At 45.8% G+C, this 21,878-nt stretch overlaps 1 protein-coding gene across 2 annotated transcripts; it reads right to left on the reverse strand.

Annotated features, from left to right (window-relative positions):
• Positions 1-3,293: 3,293 nt before the first annotated feature.
• On the reverse strand, positions 3,294-20,145 carry CASTOR1 (cytosolic arginine sensor for mTORC1 subunit 1). Of its 2 annotated transcripts, none has more exons than XM_087942718.1 (9): positions 19,878-20,145; positions 13,022-13,092; positions 10,422-10,615; positions 10,017-10,149; positions 8,942-9,065; positions 7,988-8,095; positions 6,729-6,811; positions 6,149-6,243; positions 3,294-5,261 (listed from the first exon to the last, which is right to left on the reverse strand). In XM_087942718.1, the coding sequence occupies exons 1-9, from the start codon at positions 19,988-19,990 to the stop codon at positions 5,196-5,198; spliced, it is 987 nt and encodes a 328-aa protein (XP_087798844.1). In that variant the 5' UTR covers positions 19,991-20,145; the 3' UTR covers positions 3,294-5,195. The 2 variants fall into 2 exon arrangements, with proteins under 2 accessions (XP_087798844.1, XP_087798845.1); XM_087942719.1 differs by lacking the exon at positions 19,878-20,145 and adding an exon at positions 15,262-15,284.
• Positions 20,146-21,878: the final 1,733 nt, after the last annotated feature.

The raw sequence follows: 21,878 nt of genomic DNA on the forward strand, positions 1-21,878 counted from the left end.
GTCACTTTTTTCAGTGCTGTTGTGACTTTGAATAGCCACTAAATGAACTGTTGCATTTTAGTATATCATATAGCATCCCTGTATTTAGGTATAGCATACTAGGCGAAGCTAGCAGATGGGCTTTGTCATCCAGGATGCAGGCAGTTTTAAAATGTTGCCTCACCCTGACTGTTTTTACTTCACAGAATTATAATCCTCTCTGTTTGCAAGGGAGAATTGCAGATTAGAAAATGCCTGTGTATAGATAAAAGATTAGATAATCTGTTGACTTCCGTTTCTTTCTTTGCAGTTTCCAAGCCTCAAATATTCTGACCCTTTTACCAACAGAACTGTGTCTGGATATTGCAAATTCACACGAAAATGTCTTTATGCAATGCATAGATGAATGTGTGCTTGAGTGCTTGACCGACTACAATAAATACAGACAAAAATTTACATGTATTTTCAAGTTTTTCAAGTAATTTGATGTTCCGTAAATAATTCCCCCCCCCCACCTCCGAAATTATTTTTGGAATATTTTGACATTTTCCTCTTCTGAACTCTTTCCCCTACTGCCAAAATGCTGCAAAGTATGTTGACCATGAACCCTTATCTGTATTTGAGGATACCAGACCTTCAGCACGATTGTATTTTGAATAGCCTTACAAGTATCTCAGGGCTGAAAGGGACCTGGGAGGTCTTCTAGTCCAACCCCTTGCTCAAAGCAGAAGACTTTATACCACCCCGAGCAAGTGTCAGTGCAGTCTGTTTTTTTTGCAACTGTCCAGTGATGGTGCATCCACAACTTCCAGAGGAATAAAATATTTTGAAGCCCAGGACAGAAATTTTGCAATGAAGGGTGCCCCCTGAGCTTGGTTGTTTTCTTGCAGGCGTTTCATTACCAAACTAGGTAACATCATCAGTACTAGAAGAGAGGGGTTTTTGCAAAGAAGAGGAGGAGGAAGGAGGAAGGAGGAAGGAGGAAGGAGGAAGGAGGAGGAGGAGGAGGAGGAGGAGGAGGAGGAGGAGGACAACGACGACTGTGGGATCCTTGATGCTTTCCCAGTTTGGGTAATGAAACGTCTGCAAGAAAACAACCAAGCTCAGAGAGTATGTGATATGATAATACATTCCCATTTTTTTTTAAAAAAGGAAAGATCTGCTCTCCATAATTTTTTTAGCTGCTGAGCCATCCGTTAGCCTCCCATTATAGGAGGATATAAGTGCGCAAGTCCTCCTCCCTGCGGGTAAAAATAAACATTATTTTCCTTCCCTTCCTCCCTTCCTCTAAGTTTGCAGATTCAGTTTTGCCAGTACATTCCTTGGAAGGAGATAAGGGAAGGAAAGGAGAACTTTCTACCCAGAACTGGGTATTAAAATAGGAGCTGCGGCTTTACTTAATCTTCGGGGCCCTTTTCCTCGATGTCATCACTGCCTCGTGACTCAGTCGAAACACCAAAAGAACAGAAGAAAAAAGACAGAAGGAAGGGACCTCTTGAAGTTCCGGCCAAGATTTCTAATCCATGTGAAATTCAACAACCGAGAGCCAAAATAATTTCCCAGGGTGCCATCGGCGAAGAAACTGGCAAAGAAGCTTCTCCAGTGAGGACAGGTAATGCCCTGGACTTAAACCCCAGTTCATTGTGTGTCTCTTCAAAGTTACAACGGCCCTGAATAAAAGAGCTTTGCACCTCCTCATGCTCACGTGAATGAAATTCAACGGTGGGGTCCTTGGTGCTCTCTAAGCTGACCCAACCAGGTAAGATTATCAGTGCTAGTAAGGAGTGGAGTTTGCTGTCAGTTTATATTCTAGTGGCTTGCTGGTCTTTGGGGAATTTCTAGAAGGCTGGCAACTCTGACAAATCAGCCATCAACAGACACATAGACATGAACAACACCTATAGATTATGCAAAAGAGACAATTAACCAGCCCAAAAGAGAAAAAGACCCCCATCACCTCTCCATCAGCAATCAGCACCCAGATCAGCTTCGATTAACTCCAAAGTGATATCAGTTATATATACCATCAATCAAGTAAACCACACCCCAATCAAGAATCTGCCAATGAAGCCAAGAGAAAACAGCTCCACCAAATGCCCCCACCAGCACTGACAAGTCAAGCCACCAGAATATAAACTGTCAGCAAACCCCACTCCCTTACTAGCACTGATGATGTTACCTGGTTGGGTTATGAAACGTCTGCAGGAAAACCAGAAAGCTCAGAAGAGTACCAAGGACCCCTTCATTGCATGCTTGTGCCCTGGGCGCCCCCCCAAAATATTTTATTCCTCTGCACATAGAAAAAATTAATATTTCCAGCTTTCCATGGGTGCTTTTGTAAGCAAGAGGCAGTTGTGTAGTGCCACTATGGGATATCCCAATTCCTAGCTAGAATTTGGCTCAATCCAGACACCCCCATTTGTCCACTGGGATTAAAAAAACAAGCCTCAGCCCAAACTGGATTGCTTGCAGCATTTCCCCCTGCCCCAAATTTCCAATATTGAAGACTTTTTATACGTGGGGAAAAAAAACAAAAACCCAAACCAATCACTCCATCTTTAGGGGTGAACAAAAGAGAAATTACTTATGGGATGAGACAGAAATTTCTCAATATAAAAGTGGTCTCTAGCTCCCTCTGCTGGTGAAAATATATCAACCCCCCCTTGTTCCATTCCAGACAAATCTTTTCCAAAACTATCAAAACACGAACTAATATAAAGTAAGAAAAAGAGAGGTGCAAGAAAGGAAAAAGAAAAAAAAAAGAAATAAAAATAAAACTACAAAGTAGCTTGTTGATCTCTCTACAGAAGATAGTTATGTTCACCTCTTGCTCTATACTTACAACATAATTCTTCTTTTTCTGTAATCTGTCCTAATAGTCAGAACAATAAATCATAACTTCATTATTTTTTTTATATTTAGCTTGATATAAGATAGCACATCCGAGCACCTTTTGAAGTCGAGGTGCATTTATGTGGTTTGCAAAAACACGCTTCAATCCAACTGCTTTATTTTTTTTAACAGTTGAAAGATTTCCTGCTTGAGCATGAGAATGGCAAAGCTAAAACAATCCAGGCTACCAGAGGAATTATAGGAATTGAAGTCCAACGCCCTTTGGGTGGTATTATCTTGAGAAGGTCTCCCTATACAGAGAGATGACTTGGGTGTGGTTCAGGAAGGCCTTTTTGTACATCTAACTATCTTAAATACAGCTTCCCCCCCCACCCATGTTCATCTTTTAAAACACACACACACACAACCCCCAAAAACAGATGCTACCAATGCATCAAGCCAAAACTTTGTGCCACAGATGAGAGATACACTGTTTTATTAGATGTTTGGAAAAAAACATTTTTAAAATGACCTTTATTGAGAAAAATTTAAAACTATGCAAAAAACAAACCAACAAATTATACAGAACTTTATAAAGAAACCTGAATCCTAGCCACAGCTAAAAGAAAGGCTTCCATTTGAGGGCTGCAGAGAAGGAGCACAACTTCTTGGCCTAGTTTAGCACCAACAAATAAAAATTAAGATCAGGGTGGCTATAGGCCACCGATGTGAACAGTGCGCCCTGTGTCTTTCCTGAGCAACTCCACAAATCTACGTTTCAGGCCAGCTTTTGTTGTTCCCAATTTCTTCTCTTCTCTTAAAGAGAAGACGGTTGATGGTCCATGTTGGGTCATGACTCTCAACTTTTGCAGAAAGCTCAAGAAACTTTCTAGAAAACCTAAAGTCTGGGAAGGCCCATCAAGCTGTAGTGGTGAGAGGACACCTAGGAAGGTCACCTTCTACCGATGCTTTTGAGAAGTCAACACCGACCTTCTCGACTCAAGGTTACAATCACGGGGACTTGGGCTGGCCGATGGAGTGGGCAAACCTTTCCCCCTTTCATAGCAGTCTAAGACAACGGGAGAAGCGGAAAGACTAAGGCTGCTACACAACAGCAATCATTCTCTTTTGAGGACATCTAAACTCAACCTTCTCACTGGCCCCCAAGAAGAGACCTCACAAGAGGTCCCCAAGGGGTGGGAAGACACACTGGGGTCTCGCCCAACACCAACCAGAGGACGTCTCGACTTCCATCCCACGTTCAGTGCAAGTTTGTGAGTTCTTCATCCTTCAGGCCATGGTAACTTCGTACCAGATTAAGGCCGTAGCTTACAAGATGGTTTCTCCTTCCGAAAGGTTAGTCACAAGAAGGCACTTTTAAGGCATGAAGGCTTCAAAAAGGAGGGTTGGGGAGAGAGGGAGCTTTTTCAACCCAACCTGTCCCCCCAAAATATTTGACAGCGAATGCTTCAAATCCATTCGTGTTGGTTGTATGTAATACTGCTCACCAACGGCATGAGAACAGAAGGAGGGGAAGTTGCAGGAGCAAACCCCCCCCTCCAAAAAACCTGATTTATCTCCTTTTAGCAGTCATAGAACAAAGGACACTGAGGTCCAAAGTTCTTTCTATCTTCCTTCTGGTCATTCCTCCGGCCCTCCCTACAAACAGCTCTTTTTTTTTTTTTTTTTTAAATCCAGTGTTTTCTACTCTTAACATTGTGCACTGAAAAGGGACTGCACTGACTCTAAAGCTAGGGCTGTTTGGTCTCCAAATACGTTGGGGTTATCATCTTCTGAAGACCTTCGATCCATCCTCAGGAGAACATTGTTTCTGGAGAACATCCTCCTTTCCTTGCGGGGCATGGAGTGCAATTCTAATTTAAGTTACATCGTCCCTGTCTCCAAGGACGCTTTTAGAAGTCTCAGAAGACGTGCAAAATTAGAGAGAGAAAGAGAAGAAAACCTCTCTTTCGTGACCAAGAAGCAAGTCATCCTGATGTATGGGAATTTGTCTCTGAGGGTCTCTAGAGACAGCAGATAATCAAGGACCACGAAGACGGCTGAGAAAACCAGAAGAAGCAGTAATACTGAAATCTACCTAGAGAATTTCCAACCCTGTTGGTCAGTCTGGAGAATTGGGACAACGAGGCACACGTTTCTCCCCTGGGAGAAATGGAAGGTATCTTCAGGTGAAAAAGTTAGGCGCGTCTTCCACACAAATACGAGTCCCCAGAAAGATAATTTGGCTTGCAGAGAAGCTGGGCTGCCCTGTTCTCTCTCTCTCTCTCTCTCTCTCCAGGAACATCCATGGGGAGTAAGGCTGGACCAGATCCATCAGTTTGGCTTCAAACAATCCACACCTGAGATAAAGGGAGCCCAGGTGGTTATCTCCCAGCCTCCTGGCGTTTCTGGAGCACTTCAATGACCTCGCCAATGCCATCTTCTGGAACCTGGAAGGAATGGCGTGGAGAAGATAAAAAGCTAGTTGCAAGGATGCCAAATATAAGGGAAGGCTCAAGCTATTTTTTGCAGGGGGGGCGGTGTCGTCTTCAGATGTGTAACCAGTTCAATACTGTTATTAAGAACAACATTCTTGTCTTATTAAATTGGCCGCCATGTTATTCTGATTGGGGGAAGGGAAGGGAAGGAAGGAAGAAGGGAAAGGAAAAGAAGGAAAGGAAAGGAAAGGGAAGGGAAGGGAAGGAAGGAAGGAAAGGAAAGGAAAGGAAAGGAAAGGAAAGGAAAGGAAAGGAAGAAGGAAGAGAAAGGAAGAAAAGAGAAAGGAAAGGAAAGGAAAGGGAAGGGAAGGGAAGGGAAGGGAAGGGAAGGGAAGGAAAGGAAAGGAAGAAGGGAAGAGAAAGGAAGAAAAGAGAAAGGAAAGGAAAGGGAAGGGAAGGGAAGGGAAGGAAAGGAAAGGAAAGGAAAGGAAAGGAAAGGAAAGGAAAGGAAAGGAAAGGAAAGGAAAGGGGTTTAATTTACACTCACAGTCACATCTTACATCTCAAAACAACTCAGGACGATCAACGTTTGGTCTAATGGTTAAGACACCAAGCTAGAAACCAGGAGGTGGTGAGTTCTAGTCCCACACCTTTGCCATGAAAGCCAATTGGTTGAATTTGAGCCAGTCCCTTTTCCTTCGCTCAACCCATTTCCCGGGGTAGTTGTTGGGGAAAGGAGGAGGAGAAAGGCGTATTAGGTATGTTCGACACCTCAAGGTGTTTATAAACAATAATCAAGGTGAAATAATATAAATTTAAAAAAAAACAACAACCAGAAACCCTCGAAACAACAAATGCTTCAAACTCAGGATGTCCTCAAGCCCTTAGGCCTGGCTTACCAAGGCGTGGTCAAAGTTGAAGGTGCTGATGTAATAGGCAGAGATGTCTGCACTGGCCAGTGGTTCAGCAATCTGGGCCACGATCCCACATTCATCTGCAGAAGAGAAGGACCAGGAGAGACAACCGCTTAATGTAGGGCCGTCCTTCTCAGGTTTTGGAATTTGACCAAACCAGATGATCCTTTCTGGGGGAGAGAAACCCTTTTCCTCTAGGCAGGGCTCTCCAAACTCGGCAACTTTTTAAGACTTGTGGACTTCAACTCCCATGGCTGGCTTGGAGACTCTGGGAGTTTGAAGTCCCCAAATTTTGAAGTTGTTGAATTTGGAGAGTCCCCGCTCTAGGAGAACACAGGACACCATCTCAGATCCACGAAATCGCTCGTGCCGATGGTTAGAAATGAGAGTTGACTTCTTCCTGGAGATGGAACCCAAGTCAAGTGGACATGGAAATTCTGCTCCCCGTTGTGGTCACAAGTCAAGGACTACCCATATTCTGTTTACTTCCAAGGGGAATCTCTGATCTGCAGCACCATAATCATTGATAAAAGTGCGGAAAAAAAGAAAGTATAACACAACTCACCAAAGCCCAGGGGCTGCCCACCAATTCTCACCATCCTCCAGAGTTCTCCCGAGGAACTGGTCAACAGCAGGTCGCTAGGGAACCTGGGAAAGGAGAGGAAAATCCGACATTTTCTCCACAACGTCACCCACTGGAGCAAAGCTAACCCAGATGGTTGCTGGACTCAACTAAGGAACCTCCAAGATGTCTTCTACTGCCTGCCCTTTCATCAGTGGACCCAGGAGGTTCTCTGCCCAACACCATTCCTGTATGGATGATGTATATGCAACTAGGCTCCGTCTGTCACCAAAATGCTGAGTTCATGTTGATCATTCCAGAGAAAGAGGGGTTTGTTTGTTTTTCTATCACTGCTTGGGAGGTATCCGGGATTAAATCCTTTTGATATTAAAAAAAAATTGTATTTTGCTTCTAAATTTACAATTCTGTGAATCAATTTAAGCCAAATCAAGGATTCCATCTCGCAGTCTTGGCCACTTACGTCCTCTCAAACTATAATTGGCCAATCCATCGCGACAGATTGATAGATCAGACTTCACGAAGATTACTGGAACTCTCACTTATTGTAACGGGCATATAAAAAAACAGAATTTTGAAAATCCAGCAGAATTTTTCTCTCCTGACTCTTACATGAAAGAGAATCAAGATGGGGTAATCTTGAGTTTCTTTCTCACCATTTTCTCCTTTCCGTGGCTATGTTGAGTTTATTAACTATTACAGAATAGCACAGAAAAACTGAGTTGGGAGGGAGGTTTGAGGTCTTCTAGTCCATTTCCCCTCCCCAAGCAGAAGACCCTACGCATCCTGGACAAATGGCTGTCCAGTCTCTTCTTGAAGACCTCCAGTGATGGGGCTCCCACAACTTTTGGAGGGAAGTCGTTCTATCGATTGATTGTTCTCACTGTCAGGAAATTCCTCCTTAGTTCTGGGTTGCATCTCTCCTTGGTTAGTTTCCATTCGTTGTTTCTTGGTCTTCCTTCAGGGGCTTTGGAGAGAGGTTGCCCCCCCCCCCCACTTCTTTGTGGCAGCCCCTCAAATATTGGAACACTGTTAACATTTCACCCTTAGTCCTGTATTCCTCTTTCAAGATTATCTCCATAGACATCTAAACAAGTCAAATGAGAATACATCTTTCAACAAATCTATGGAACATCCCTGCAGGTATTGCGGTTATTGCTCCTGGTGTAAATTACTCCTACTCAGGGGATTGCGTTCCTCTAAGCCACAGCAAAGCACAACACTCCCCTTTGTGTGGCACTCACTTTTTCTTGGTCTCTGCATCCATGACAATGGAGATGTAGCCCTCAATCAGTGAGAAGGCGAAGAAAGTAATGGACTCCTGATTGTTAGCAGCTCCATCTTTTGGGGGGCTGAAAAAGCCAAAGAAAGAAATGCCAACGTCAAATTTTGGACCATCAATGACTCCTATTATGGACACATAGGACTTTTCTACTGCTATAAAAGAAAGGACCTGCGGTCCTCCCACATTTGGAGCTTAGATCACACAATCTGATCGCAGCAGAAAGATAAGATTAGGAAACATTCTGTAGGAGAAGAAGAGGCTGGGTTGGAAGGCGGTGTAAAAGGTGTCATCAGTTGAGAATCGTTGCGTTGTCACAAAAGAACCCAGTACAGCCCTGTGAATTCCACTGAGCCTTATCTATTGCCAATTTGGCTCTGACCATTAGTTGACCAGAGCCTCAGAGGTAGCAATGATATGGGCAGTCCTTGATTTACAATCATTCATTTTAATGACCGTTCAAAGTTACAACGGCACAAAAAAAAAAGTCAGTTATGGTTGTTTTTCACGCTTACAACTATTGCAGCATCTCCATGGTCATGTGATTAAAAATCCAGGTGCTTGGCAGTGGACTCATATTTATGATTATTGCAATGCCCTGGGGTCACATGATCCCCTTTTGCGACCTTCTGATAATCAAAATAATGGAGAAGCCGGATTCACTTCACAACTATTTTACTAACTTAACAGTGCAAAGGTTCACTTAACAACTGTGGGGGGGGAGGAAGGTTGTAAAATGGAGCAAAACTCACTTGAGAACAGTCTTGCTTAGCAAGGGGAATTTTAGGCTCCGCTGTCATAAGTCGAGGACTACCTATAAACCCTGGCCTAGAGCACTCCTGGTGGATCTTCCTTTTTTCTTAGCAACCTTCTTCCCCCCCCACCCACACACAACCAGCACACATCAACCACTCACCTGGCTGAGTAGAACAGGACATCGATAAGTTTCGTGGCGATGGCTGGCAAGGTTTCGGGGGCGATGCTGAGAATGCAGAATCTGTTCTGAGGAGTCTGAATGGGATGGACTGTGGCGTTGAACTCTGGGAAGCAGAGAGAGAGAGAGAGAGAGAGACGCTGTCAGTCTTGCCCCAGTCTGATCCCTTAGGAAAGAAAAACCCTCGATTCCAGCTGTTCTGCTAATTAATTGTTCTCACTGTCAGGAAATTCCTCCTTAGTTCTAAGTTGGAGCTCTCTCTTTGTGATTTTCCACCCATTATGTGATGACCCGGGCATGGCACAAAGGCAACACAGTCACATAAGTAAGAAAAGTCCCTTTAATACCTCTAACTTTGCCCCCCAATGTCCAGTTACCTTCGGCTGGAGAAAAAACTCTCCCCAAAACAGCCTTTAAGTGGAGGAAATTCAGTCCGAAAACAAAGTACATACAAACTGTAAATAAAAATCCACACTAACCACTCTGCAGTAATTAACTTGATGGGGCAGGATAAGGAATTGCAGACTTCAAAGGCCAGCAAAACACACACAGTTGGGAATACCAGATGACGATACCAGATAATTCATGATTTGCTTGCAACAAGTTGCTGTGCGCACTTCTCCCTTTTTAAACACTGTGTTCCCAGGTATGGCTAATGAAGGAAATCAGGGCCCTTTCCTCCCCCGTAAGCCATGCAACCCATGTTGCTCCCTTCTCCGTTCCTCACTGCGTGCCCCAGGATGAAGAAGGGGTGGGCCTGGGTCTTCCTCTGAACTCCCTCTCCCTTGTTCTACCTCTACCCTGCTCTGCCCAGCTGGACAATGCCCTTCCCCAGTTTCCTCCACAGCCAACAGAGCCAATCTCCCGCTCCCTGACAGCTCCTCAGCCTCCCCCTTGGAATCAGATTCCGACAGGGGCATGACCCATTACTTTTTGTCCTGCCCTCTGGTGCTTTGGAGCACAAGTCAATCCCTTCTTCTCAGTCTCTCAAATATTAGAAGTACCCAAGTACTAGATAGAATTCATCTGTGTTGGTTTCACCAAGAGAAAATCCCACCTTGCTTTGCCTTGTGGAACCCGTTGCTGATGTCTTCACAGTTGGCAGGGGCCAGTTCTCCATTCTCCTCCTTATAAATTTCAAATTCGCTGGCCAAGGTGTGGATGACCACGGGCAGATCCTTCTCCCGGACCTGAAAGGCAGACCAAAGATCACCCAAATTGCGTTGCGGCTTCCATTTTCAACGGCTTCCATTTCTCCTGCTGGAGCACGGGGTTGGACTAGAAGACCTCCAAAGTCCCATCCAAACTCTCCGCTATTCCAAATCCTGACTTGATGCTGGTTGGCTAGCTGCTCCCTCTCAGTGTCGGCCGTTATCACCTCCCATTTACTTGTTGAACCCAGCCCTTTATCGTACCACGGTACCCACCCTGGTTCTGGAACCGTCTTCCCCCAAAAGCTCACCAAAATAAAATCCGTCTGGTAGGTGGACAGCATTAAGACGGAGACATTATGTTCGGCCAGGGGTGCGATGACAGATTTCGCAATCTTGGTGACTCCTATAGGCTGGTTGTTGAGGGAGGCGCTGCCGTTAGATGAGACGTTGAGCACCAGCCAGGTGGAATCCACCACTTGTAGGTACTCAGAGGCGTGAAGTTCTGGAAGAAATGTGAGAAAACCTCTTGGAGATCACACTAGACTAGCATAGAATCATAGGAATAGAAGAAAATCACCGAGTGGGAGATCTTCTAATCCAACCTTCTGTGCAAGGCAGGAGACCTTATATGGTCACCGTAAAATAGCCGCCCAGTCTGTTTTTGAAAACCTCCAATAATGGAGCACCCCAACTCCAGGAGGCAAACTATTCACTGATTCATTGTTCTGACTGTCAGGAAATTTCTCTGTAGTTCTAAGTTGCTTCTCTCCTTCATTAGTTTCCATCGGTTGCTTCTTATCCTGCTTTCAGGTGCTTTGGAGAATAGCTTGACTCCCTCTTCTTTGGGGCAGCCCCTCAGACACTGGAAGACTGCTATCATGTCTCCCCTGGTTTTTCTCTTCATTAAGCTGGGCATACCTAGTTCCCTTCCTTCCTTCCCTTTCTTGTCCCTTCCTCCATTTTTATCCCCCGTTCTTCCTTCTTTCCTCCCCTCCCTATTCCTCTGTTGTGCCCCTTCCTTCCTTCCCTTCCTCCCTTCCCTCCTTATCCCCGTTATGCCTCTTCCTTCCTTCCTTCCTTCCTTCCTTCCTTCCTTCCTTCCTTCCTTCCTTCCTTCCTTCCTTCCCTTCCTTTCTTTCCTTCCTTCCTTCCTTCCTTCCTTCCTTCCTTCCTTCCTTCCTTGTTCCTCCCTCCATTTTTATCCCAATCTTCCTTCTTTCCTTCCCTCCTTATCCCACTGTTGTGCCCCTTCCTTCCCTCCCTTTTTGCCCCTCCCTCCATTTTTATCCCATTCTTCCTTCTTTCCTTCCCTCCCTATTCCACTGTTGTGCCCCTTCCTTCCTTCCTCCCTCCCTCTTTTAGCCCTTCTCTCTTTCCTTCTTTCCCCCTTTATGTTGGCCTACAACCACAATAAAGATTTGATTTCATTCAAACGCTTCCCCCTCCCGTGCAGCCCGTTTCTCTCTCCCATCCCCCACTTCCAGAAAGCACCAGGGGGGTTTCCTCTGCCCTCCCCCCACGGGTGGACATGCTCCCTGGGAACAGCACAAAGCTCTTCTCCCAGCCTCAGAAGATCCCACCTTCCCTCAACCTTTGCCAACCTGCTGCCAAGGCCGCTCTGGAGCCACTCCAGGGTCCAGCGATAACAAAAGCTGCTACGGTCAGCAAGGACCGGCCCGGCAGAATAGTTTCCCACTCCCCGTGCTCCACCGGGCAAGTGGAACACCCTGAGATAAACATCTGTTCCCCTTCATCCTTGGAAATCTACAGATGGGCAGCCAAGACTTTGTTCCCTTTCTTGGAATCGCGGGAACACCTCACGAAAGAGTCCAACAGAAGCAGAGTTATCATTTCCATTTTCCAGGGCTGCAACTTCCTCCAATTCGTCGGCCCTGCATCGCAGCTGGGGAATTCTAGGAATTGAAACCCAAACATCTGGAGGGCACCTATTTGGTTGTCTCCCTTCCAAAATAATCCCATTCACAGGAAGCGACTTTGCACCGTGTTAAAACTGGCTGCTCAGAATGGTTGCACCAGAATCCACCAACTACCTTCCGTTTTGGAGCACTAGGAGCAAATTGGGAGTGGTTTGTGGCATACTTCCCCCATCCAAAAACTTCAGATGTTCCCTCGGAATAGTAGAGGGTTGAGGGAGAAGCACTGGATAAAAATCCGTAAGGAAATGTCAGGATTAACGGGGTAAAAAGAGAGAGAAAAGGGAGGAGGATGGAAATTACCGCCAAAGGATTGCAAAGGTACTTAGAATATGTGGTTTTGATGATTAGGAAAACAATGGGATAATAGAAATAATAGAAAAAAAGGAGCTTTTGGGGGAGAAATCATAGAGTGGAGGGCAGTTTTGTAGTTCTATTATATATCTGCTGTAAAAGAAATTGTCAGAGGCTCCTTCCTCCTTCCCTTCCCTTCTTTCCTTTCCTTCTTCCCTTCCCTTCTCTTCCCTCCCTCTCTTTCTCATCTTTCTTCCTTTCCTTTCCTTTCCTTTCCTTTCCTTTCCTTTCCTTTCCTTTCCTTCCCTTCCCTTCCCTTCCCTTCCCTTCCCTCACCCCTCCCTTCTTTTCCTTAACTCTTAACCCACTGGATGCTGTTCATGTAGTACACCCACAGGTCCCCATTCCAGGTTCCCAGCATGATGACATTCCTTCTGATCTGTATCTTTATTCTCTTGCAGTCCCTTTCTCTCCAACCAGTCTGTGCTGCAGGATAGAGAGAGGAAAACGGAACTGTGCCACCTATACCGACCTTAACGGCAGTCGCAAAACTGAGGTAAGCAGTGAAGGTAGGAAAACAGTCAGAAATCGGCTACAAATTTATTGTTTTCAGTCCTGGCCACAGCGGAACGAGCGGTCAGTAAATGAGGAAAGACCTGCACTCCAAAAGGTGCTCCTACCTTTGAAGCCATCTTCATCCACCATGATGGTATAGTCTTCAGGAGTCTCTGTTAAGCTGAAAAACCGACACCTGGGAAAAGAGGAGAGCGTGAAGTCAAGCTTATGAACTGGTTCTGTGAAAGTTTCCTCCCTTTGGACAGAAATTGGAAAAAATCACCCTCAACTACCAAGCACCACTAGGCTCAATTCGGATTAAGGATGTTTTTCTGTATCCCTCTCCGGGAACCGAGATAGACAGTTTGGTCTAGTGGTTAAGGCACCAGGCCACGACTTAACACTGTAATTCCTGCCTCACTTGGTTATAAGTCAAGATTTACCTGCATTCTTGTCTAAGGCAAATATTTCTGTATCTGTGTATATTCCTAACGCATTTATATCACTGACATGATTTTAAGCTACTGCACTGTCTATAAATGAGTCCCCTATTTGACTATACCACTCTAGACAAAGTCTACATCGATAGGCCAACTTAGGTGGCGAATCCAATCAGGCCCTCATACCGTTGAGTGAAAGATATATTTATCTTGCCAATGTGGCAAGTCCTTTGGCCAAAGTAAGTCACCCTTACATTAAAAAAAAAAATCAAGATCCTTTAAAAGGCTTTGGAGCAGCAAAGCAAATCCCCAGAAGTGTTTAAACTCGGGGTCTCCAATCTTGGCAACTGTGGACTTCAATTCCCAGAATTCCCCAGCGAGCTGAAGTTCACAAGTCTTAAAGTTGCCAAGGTTGGACACCCTTGAATAAAACTCTTCATTTTCCTCTCTAAAAGGTGGAGACACCCTGATTTTCAACTATTCAATCATCTTTCTTTCTTTCTTTCTTTCTTTCTTTCTTTCTTTCTTTCTTTCTTTCTTTCTTTCTTTCTTTCTTTCTTTCTTTCTTTCTTTCTTTCTTTCTTTCTTCTTTCTTTCCTTTCTTTCTTTTTCTCTCTTTTTCTTCCCCTCCTTCCCCTCTTTTCTTTTTTCTTTCTTTCTCTCTTTTCTTTCTTTCACTTGCACTCTTTTTCTTTCTTCTTTTTGTTACTTTCTTTCTCTCTTTTCTTTCTCTTTTTCTTTCTTTCTCTTTTCTTTTTCTATCTCTTTCCTTTCTTTAATTTCTTATTCTTCCTTCCTTCCTTTCCTCCCCCCTCTCTGTTTCTTTCTTTCTTTCTTTCTTTCCTTCTTTCTTTTTCTTTCTTTCTTTCCCTCTTCCTCTCCCTCCCTCTCTCTCTCATGCAGACACACACAGACGCACTCCAGCAAAATATTTCAGGCTACCCCTTCAAGCTTGGGAGAAAAAAAAAATCCACTGATATTTTTACCCAGGGCCTCTTAAAACAACCAAAAGAAAATGATCCAGCTGCACTCAACCGCAGTCACACAACACAAGCCTGTTTAACCACGACAGGGAGATGCCCTGCCCTTTCAGTCGGACACACAACTTGTTTATTCCCTTGCCAGAGTTTGAGAAAGGGGGAAAAAAAAGACTGTTTGAGCAGATCAAATGGGCCGGAATGAAACGGATTGCTGATTCACGTGCTTGGAGTTGGTGCATGTAACGTCCAGCTCATTGGTGGCAAATCAGCCCCCCAAATTTTTTTGGCACCGCAAAAGGATTACGCCAGATTTTTTGAAACTGTTTCAGGCTTCGATAGACGAGAATATCTGTAGCTCAGCGTTCAACTGTGAGGTCCTTGGTGTTTTCTGAGCTTAGCGGTTTTCTTGCAGACGTTTCATGACCCAACTGAGTAACATCATCAGTGCCAAGGGGTTTTAAGGCTCGTTTATCATGCTGCTTTTTAAAACCACAATTTAAAAAAATCTGTTGTTTTTCTACAATTTTTAGCCACCACAGAAAGAACTGTAAATGTAAAGCAAACAACTTTAACCTAGGCAGGGCAGAACAGAAACCTTAACCTTTTCTAATGAACAGTCCTAGAATTCCAATAAAAGTAATCCTTATTTATCAAACACAGTTGGCCACTTGGCCATTAAACAAAGCAGTCCCTAAGTGAATCTGCAACAGTGTTTACGATCTGACTTCAGCTTGGCTGGTTGGGGAATTTGACCATTCGATGATACCATTTAACCGGAATGGTATAAGATCGCCTTATACCAGGGAACCAGGGGTTGGACTAGAAGACCTTTTGCGGTCCCTTTCAACCCTATGATTTTTTTAGCTGGCTGGGGAATTCTGGGAGTTGAAGTCCACCCATCTTGAAGTGGCTGAGTTTGAAAAAAAAACAGTGAGCTAAATTTACCAAATCATTTCGCTGGCTGACCAGATTTTGGGAGAAAAAGTCCAACCGGTGAGTTAAAATTCACCAAAGGCAGCCAGCAGAAATCAGGTGAGAAGGGAGGGAAGAGGAAAAGGCAAGGAGGAAGGGAAGAATGACAAAGGGGAATTTAAGGAAAAACAAGAGTGAAGAAATCTCATTAACAAACTACCTGGTTATCCCAGGTGATCGGAATGCCGTATGGGCGGTAAGCCTCAATATTTTTTTTCCATGTTTGCCAGAAATATATTTCTTTTCAATAAGGCCACGAATACATCAATCACTTTCAGGGCTATGAAAAGTGAAGCCATTTCACATCACGGAGGGGAAAAAAAAAACAATATTTTTTTTCCTGGCTTCATGTTGAAGTCCTGGGCCATCCCTTTCACTGTACAAAGATTAAGGAAGATATTTTTTTCCTTTATTCTAACAGCCAAACTTTTAGTTTTTCAAATTGGAAACTGTTTCGGACTTGTTTACAGTGCAGCCTTAAGGCTTTTCAAAACAAGAACAGGAATTTGTTGTTTTTCTAGGACGTGTGTAGCTATCGCAGAAAGAAGTGTAAATGTAAAACAAACAAGAAAAGAAACAGCCCTTTGAAATGGAGCGAGGCAAAAGGTGAAAAATGCAAAGTATATTTTGCGGAATTATTTTGTTTTACATCCTACAATTAGACGCGTTCTAGGTACCGTTTTGTGCCTCCGCAAAGGCACAATTTCAGACTCTGCTTTTTCAGAGAAAACCCTATTTTTTTCTTCTTTAAAAACCACTCGGTGGGGGAGGCGATTTGTACCTTTCGGAAGCTGCAGAGTTTAAAGAGTTAAGCAGCCAGATAAGACGCGGAGTAAGTAGCTAAAGGAAGTAGGAAACGGCTTGCAAAGCAGGAATTGGTGGAAAACAATAGGTAGTAATGCCAAGGAACTGTGCTGGAGAAAGACGCCAGTCTAAGAACAAAATAGAAAACAGAATTAGGCCATAAGGACCGCTAGGAAGGAAGTTTGGGAGAAAAAGAGGAAGGCAATTGCACAACAAGCTGACCTGGAAACTGTATCTCTAGTTTAGAAGGACCAGGGGAGACATGATAGCAGTCTTCCAATATTTGAGGGGCTGCTATAAAGAAGAAGGAGTCAAGCTATTCTCCAAAGCACCAGAAGGCAGGACAAGAAGCAACGGATGGAAACTTACAAAGGAGAGAAGCCAACCTAGAATTAAGAAGAAATTTCCTGGCAGGGAGGCCAATTCACCGGTGGGACTGGAGGTTTTCAAGAAGAGATTGGACCACCTTTTGTCTGGAATGGTATAGGGTTTTCTTGCCTAAGCAGGGGGTTGGACTAGAAGACCTCCAAGATCCCTTCCAACTCTGTTATTCTGTTTTTGTCTTCTGTTACAAATTTCACACTGATTGCAAATTCTGAGCTGGCAGGCTTCGTTTTATCTCCAAGGGTGCAAAAGCAACTTGTGAAACCAGAGAGAAATTGTGAGGCAAACAACCAACAACCTGCTTGGTGCTGATAGGGAGCCAGCTGTGCCCTCCAGATGTCCTGAACAGATGACTCTGAAAGTCCTCTTTCAAAACACACACACACACACACACACGTTAGAAAACTGAAGAGGGAATTTTCCACTGTCTGAGATTCTTTGCTATGGCGAAGATAAGCAAGGAAAACAATAATGACCTCCGAAAAAGCTTTAGCTAAGCTTAACTGGGATGGAAGCAGAATTCCTCACATCCCTACACAGATAGTCCTTGACTTATGACAACCGAGCCCTAAATATCCGTTGCTCAGCGAGACGGGCGTTAAGGAAATTTCGCCCCATTTTTTCCTACCGCCGTTGTTAAGTGAATCAATGCACTTGTTTTTTGTTAGCCCCACGGTTGTTAAGCAAATCAGGCTTCCCCATTGACTTTGCTTGTCAGAAGGTCGCAAAATGGGATCGCGTGATTTCCCCCAAAAAACTGCAACGGTCATAAATACGAAGCGATAGTCAAAGGTGTGGATTTTGATCACCTGACGACGGGAATGCTGCAACGGTTGTTAAGTGTGAACAATGGTCTAAGTCAGTGCTGTCGTAGGTTCAAACGGTCACTAAACAAATGGCTGGATGTGGAAAACTACCTGTAGTAACTTGACTACCTGCTAATTCTATAAATGAAGTCAAGTAGCATTTTTATCAGTCGCAACTCTCCCACAAAAATAGAAGCCAGAACTAAGAATTGGAGCATTCACGGATATAAAAACCCCAACGCTTCTTAATTAAAAGTGGCATAATAATCCAAGGCAGCTTAAAAACAGAGACAGCAACCAGCAATCCTTATATTTGCAAAAACAAACAAACAAAAGTTTGAAAGACCAAAACAAATGCCAAAGACAGCAGGAATTTAGCAACAAGTCCCCCCTTTTAAAAACATTTTAAAAATTATTTCTGCAATTCCAAATTCCACCCGAAAGAAAGAGCAAAACCTTAAGAAAGAGAGGAGAGAGAGAGAGGAGGAGGAGAGAGAAGAGATGAGAGGAGAGAGAGGAGGGGGAGAGAGAGAGGGGAGAGAGAGAGAGAGAAGAGATGAGAAGAGAGAGAGCAGAGAGAGAGGAGAGAGAGAGAGAGAGAGAGGAGGGGGAGAGAGAGAGAAGGAGAGAGAGAGAGGGAGGGAGGAGAGAGGGAGGAGGGGAAGGAGAGAGAGAGAGAAGAGATGAGAAGAGGGAGAGAGAGAGAGAGATGGAGGGAGAGAAGAGATGAGAGAGAGAGAGAGAGAGAGAGAGAGAGAGAGAGAGAGAGAGAGGCTGCCAACTCTTGCAAAAAGTGCAGGGGCGGGAAGAATTTAGGAAAAAATAAATTGCTTCAAGAAGGGAAAATAAACATAATTTGCTCCAAAGGGGAAAAAAAAAAAAAATTGCTTCAAGAGAAATCAGCCCTTGGCTGGGGGAGGAAAAAAAAGAAAGAAAAGGGAAGAGCTGTTTATCTTCCTTCAAGGCTTTCAGACCAGCCTTGGGGGCGTCTCGTCCTGGTTATGTCAGGATTGCACCCGGGTGCCCAAAGCCAAAGTAAATGTGGCATTTAAAAGGTACGGGAAAGGGAGGGGGGAAAGGGATCCTCCTGAGCTAATTGGGGTCCAAGGAGCCCCTTTTCAAGAACTGGGGGAAAGTTTGGCCTCAGCTGCCCCCCCCCCCCCAAAAAACCCCCACAGGAGCAGTCAAAGCCAAGGTTCACGGGCCTCTTTTAAAAAAGTTTGTGCACCATTTACGGCATTTGGTTTTTGGGTGGGGGAGGCTGCGTTCCTGGATTTATGGGGCCACAACTCCAACCTCCCATCTGGGGACGATGGAAGATGTAGTCCAAGAGCTCTAGAAGAAGCCCAGGTTGGAAGAAAAGATTTTTTTAAAGATTTTAAATTTAAAAAGACAGTGCAGAATTTACAGTATTTGGGTTTTGCCTGGGGAGGCTGGTGCAGTCTCCGTTCCTGAAATTAAGGGATAGGAACTCCTTGGGGACGATGGGAAATGTAGTCCAAGTGCTCTAGAAGGGCCCAGGTTGGAGGAAATCTTTCTCTTTAAGAAATACTCTCCCTCCCAGTTCCCAAATGGGTGTAATCTTACACACAACTCCTCTCTCTTTGGCTCAACCCTGCAATTTCTTTACCGATCTTGGTAGGCCTCTTCTGGGTTTCTTATCCACACGGGTCGCTTTGAGTTTCCCCTGACTACAAGTCCCATCGTTCCCAGACCAACCCAGCCAGTCGGTCTGCATGGTGAGAGCCTAAGCAAAGCGAAAAAGGAAGCCAGATATTGCGGGAAAGGCTGGGGGACAGGTTCTCACATCACCTGGGCTAAAGTGAGGGCAACCAGGCTGCAATACTCCACAGGATCTCCAGATGGCAGTAGAAAGCGTCTTTGTCGCCATCTACAGGGCTTCTGGAGAACTGCAGCCCGCTTTTTTGATGCCCAGAAAGATTGTGGGCCTCTTCAGAGGCTACCAACAACCACTATATGGCAACAGACACAACTCTGCTCTATCCACCCGTGCACCGGACTGCCTCTCTCTTGTATACACGCTTGTATACGCACCCAGACATGCACACGTCATGCCTCCATCCTTAATTTGCAAGCACACAGCAGAGAAGTTATTTCCTCCCCCACACACATACTGGTCAGAACAACAGAGTTGGCGGGTCTTTAGCCCCCCGCCAATTCGGAGCACGTGTGCAAACACCAGCTCTGATCCACGCCTGTGGTCACTCCGATAACACTCCGCCTGCGCAGCTTCTCCAGCCCACCTTCCGCGACACGCATGTCAGTGCTTTGCCACTTGCACCAACGCCCGTGTCTGCCCGGTCTCTCCACCAGGCGAGCCGCGGCGACACGCGCGTCTGCGGCGCCCTCCCGCGTAGTACCAGCCTGGCTACCCTGACACGCGTGTCTGCGCCTTCCCGACTGCACCAACGTTTGCACGGTCTCTCCTCCACCGGGCTAGCCAACCGCGTCCGTGCCGCCGGCGGGCCCCAACCCGCCGGCCGCGCGGCCTCTCCAGCCCCGCCCCGCCCCGCCGACACGCGTGTCTGCGCCTTCTCACGTGCGCGCACAGGCGGCCCCGCCGCGCCGTCCCACCTGCTGCGCTGGGGCAGGAGCAGCATCTTGAGCAGCGGGTGGGTGTAGAGCCAGAGGCCGCGGCGGGCGAGGCTGAGGACCCGCACGCGGGGCTCCAGGATCCGCAGCTCCATGGCGCAGCCAGCAAGGCCGGCGCTCAGCCCCAGCGCTGGGCTTTACGCAAGCCGGGCCCGCGGCGCCGCCTTCTTCCCCAGGCCCGGCCCGGCCCGGCCCACGGGGTGGAGAGCGCCGGCCCCGACCCACCCCCGGCCCGCCTTCGCCGCTTGGCTTGGCTTGGCTCGGCTCGGCTCGGGACGCCTCTGAGCTCGTGCAGAGCGCTTGGGCAACGGCGCGCACAAGGGGAGCGAGCGGGCCAGGCGCGCCTCTGGGTGTCCTTCGCTTTCCCTTCGCGGGGGCTGAACGAGAGCCGGGGCTTCTCACGACCCCGCTCGGCCGCCTTGCGGGTTTCGTGGGCTGTTGGCTAAGCAGGTCGGGTGCACCCGCCCTTCGCCTTGAACTTTTAAGCTTTCCTTCCTTCCTTCCCTTCCTCCCTCTTTCTTTTCTTCCTCCCTTTCTTTCCTCCCTCCCTCCTTCTTTCCTTCCTTCTTTTCTTCCTCCCTCCTTTCCTTCCTCCCTGCTTCTTTCCTTCCTTCCTCCCTCCTTCTTTCCTTCCTTCTCTCATCTTTCATTTTTTGTTTTTTTTTAATCCTTCTTTCCTCCCTTCCTCCTAACTTCCCTTTCGTTTCATTCCTTCCTTCCTCCTCTTTTCCTTCCTGTTTTATAATCTCTCAACTTTCAATTTTTTTCTTTTATTCCTTCCTTCCTTCTAACTTCCCTTTCGTTTCCTTCCTTCCTTCCTTCTCCCTCCCTCTCCCTCCCCCTCCTTTCCTTCCTGTTTTATCTCTCTTCATTTCAATTTTTTTCTTTCTTTTAATCCTCCTTCCTCCCTTCCTAACTTCCCTTTCATTTCACTCCTTCCTCCTTCCCACCCTCCTCCTCCTCCCTCCCTTCCCGTCTTATAATTTTTCTTTCTTTCCATTTTTCTTTTAATCCTCCCTCCCCTTTCATTCCTTCCTTCTTCTTTTCTCCTTCCTTCCTTCCTGTCATATAATCTTTATCTCTTTCAATTTTTCTCCTGCCTTGCTCTTAATTATATGACAGGAAGGAAGGAAGGATTATCTCTTTTAATTTTTTTTTCTGCCTTGCTCTTAATCCTTCCTTCCTCCTTCCCTCCCTCCTTTCCTTTCCTTCCTTCTTCCTCCCTCCTGCCCTCCCCTCCTCATCCTCGGTGCCATGCCCACATTTTTCTCCTCTACACGCCTTCAACTTGGGGTGTTTCTAACGTTTTCCGCTGCTCCCTTTGCATGTTCCATGCGGAGAATGTTCTCCTTTTTGTCTCCCGGCCTTGGATGGAAAAGCACAGATAATAGATCCAAAGGCAGGCTGATTCGAGTTGCAACGGGCCTGCTCGGTGCCCACAGCAAATGTTTCTGCCACAGCTACGAAGACACAAGGGGGAGTTTGCGCATAACAGGTCGGTTTTTCTGTTGCGGTTGCCCCCAGCCTGGCCCAAAACTTGATTTAAAAAAAAAACAACAGACCTGCAAGAATCAGAATTGAATTGAAGCCTGCAACTTCCTTAATGCCTCCAGAAGTTGTGAATGATCCCACACTGGAAGAGTTTTAAGAAGAGATTGGACAACCCTTTGTCTGAAATGGTGTAGGGCAGAGGTCTCCAAACTTGGCAACTTTAAGACTTGTGGACTTCAACTCCCACAATTCCCCAACCAGCCATGCCTGCTTTTTCTCTTAATCTCCTAAAGTGGAGAGAGATTGCAGAGGAAGGGATTACAAGAGAGTCAGCTATGCTGGCTGGAGAACCCTGGGAGTTGAAGTCCACAAGTCTTAAACTGGCCCAGTTTGGAGACGTCTGGCATAGGCTCTCCTGCTGGAATAGGGGGCTGGACTAGAAGACCTCCCAGGGTCCCTTCCAGCTCTTGTCATTCTGGATTCTTCATGCTT

This window comes from Notechis scutatus, chromosome 13 (genome assembly GCF_049901735.1).
Source record: "Notechis scutatus isolate UNSWTSFEM ecotype Mainland chromosome 13, rNotScu1.2, whole genome shotgun sequence".
NCBI lineage: Eukaryota > Metazoa > Chordata > Lepidosauria > Squamata > Elapidae > Notechis > Notechis scutatus.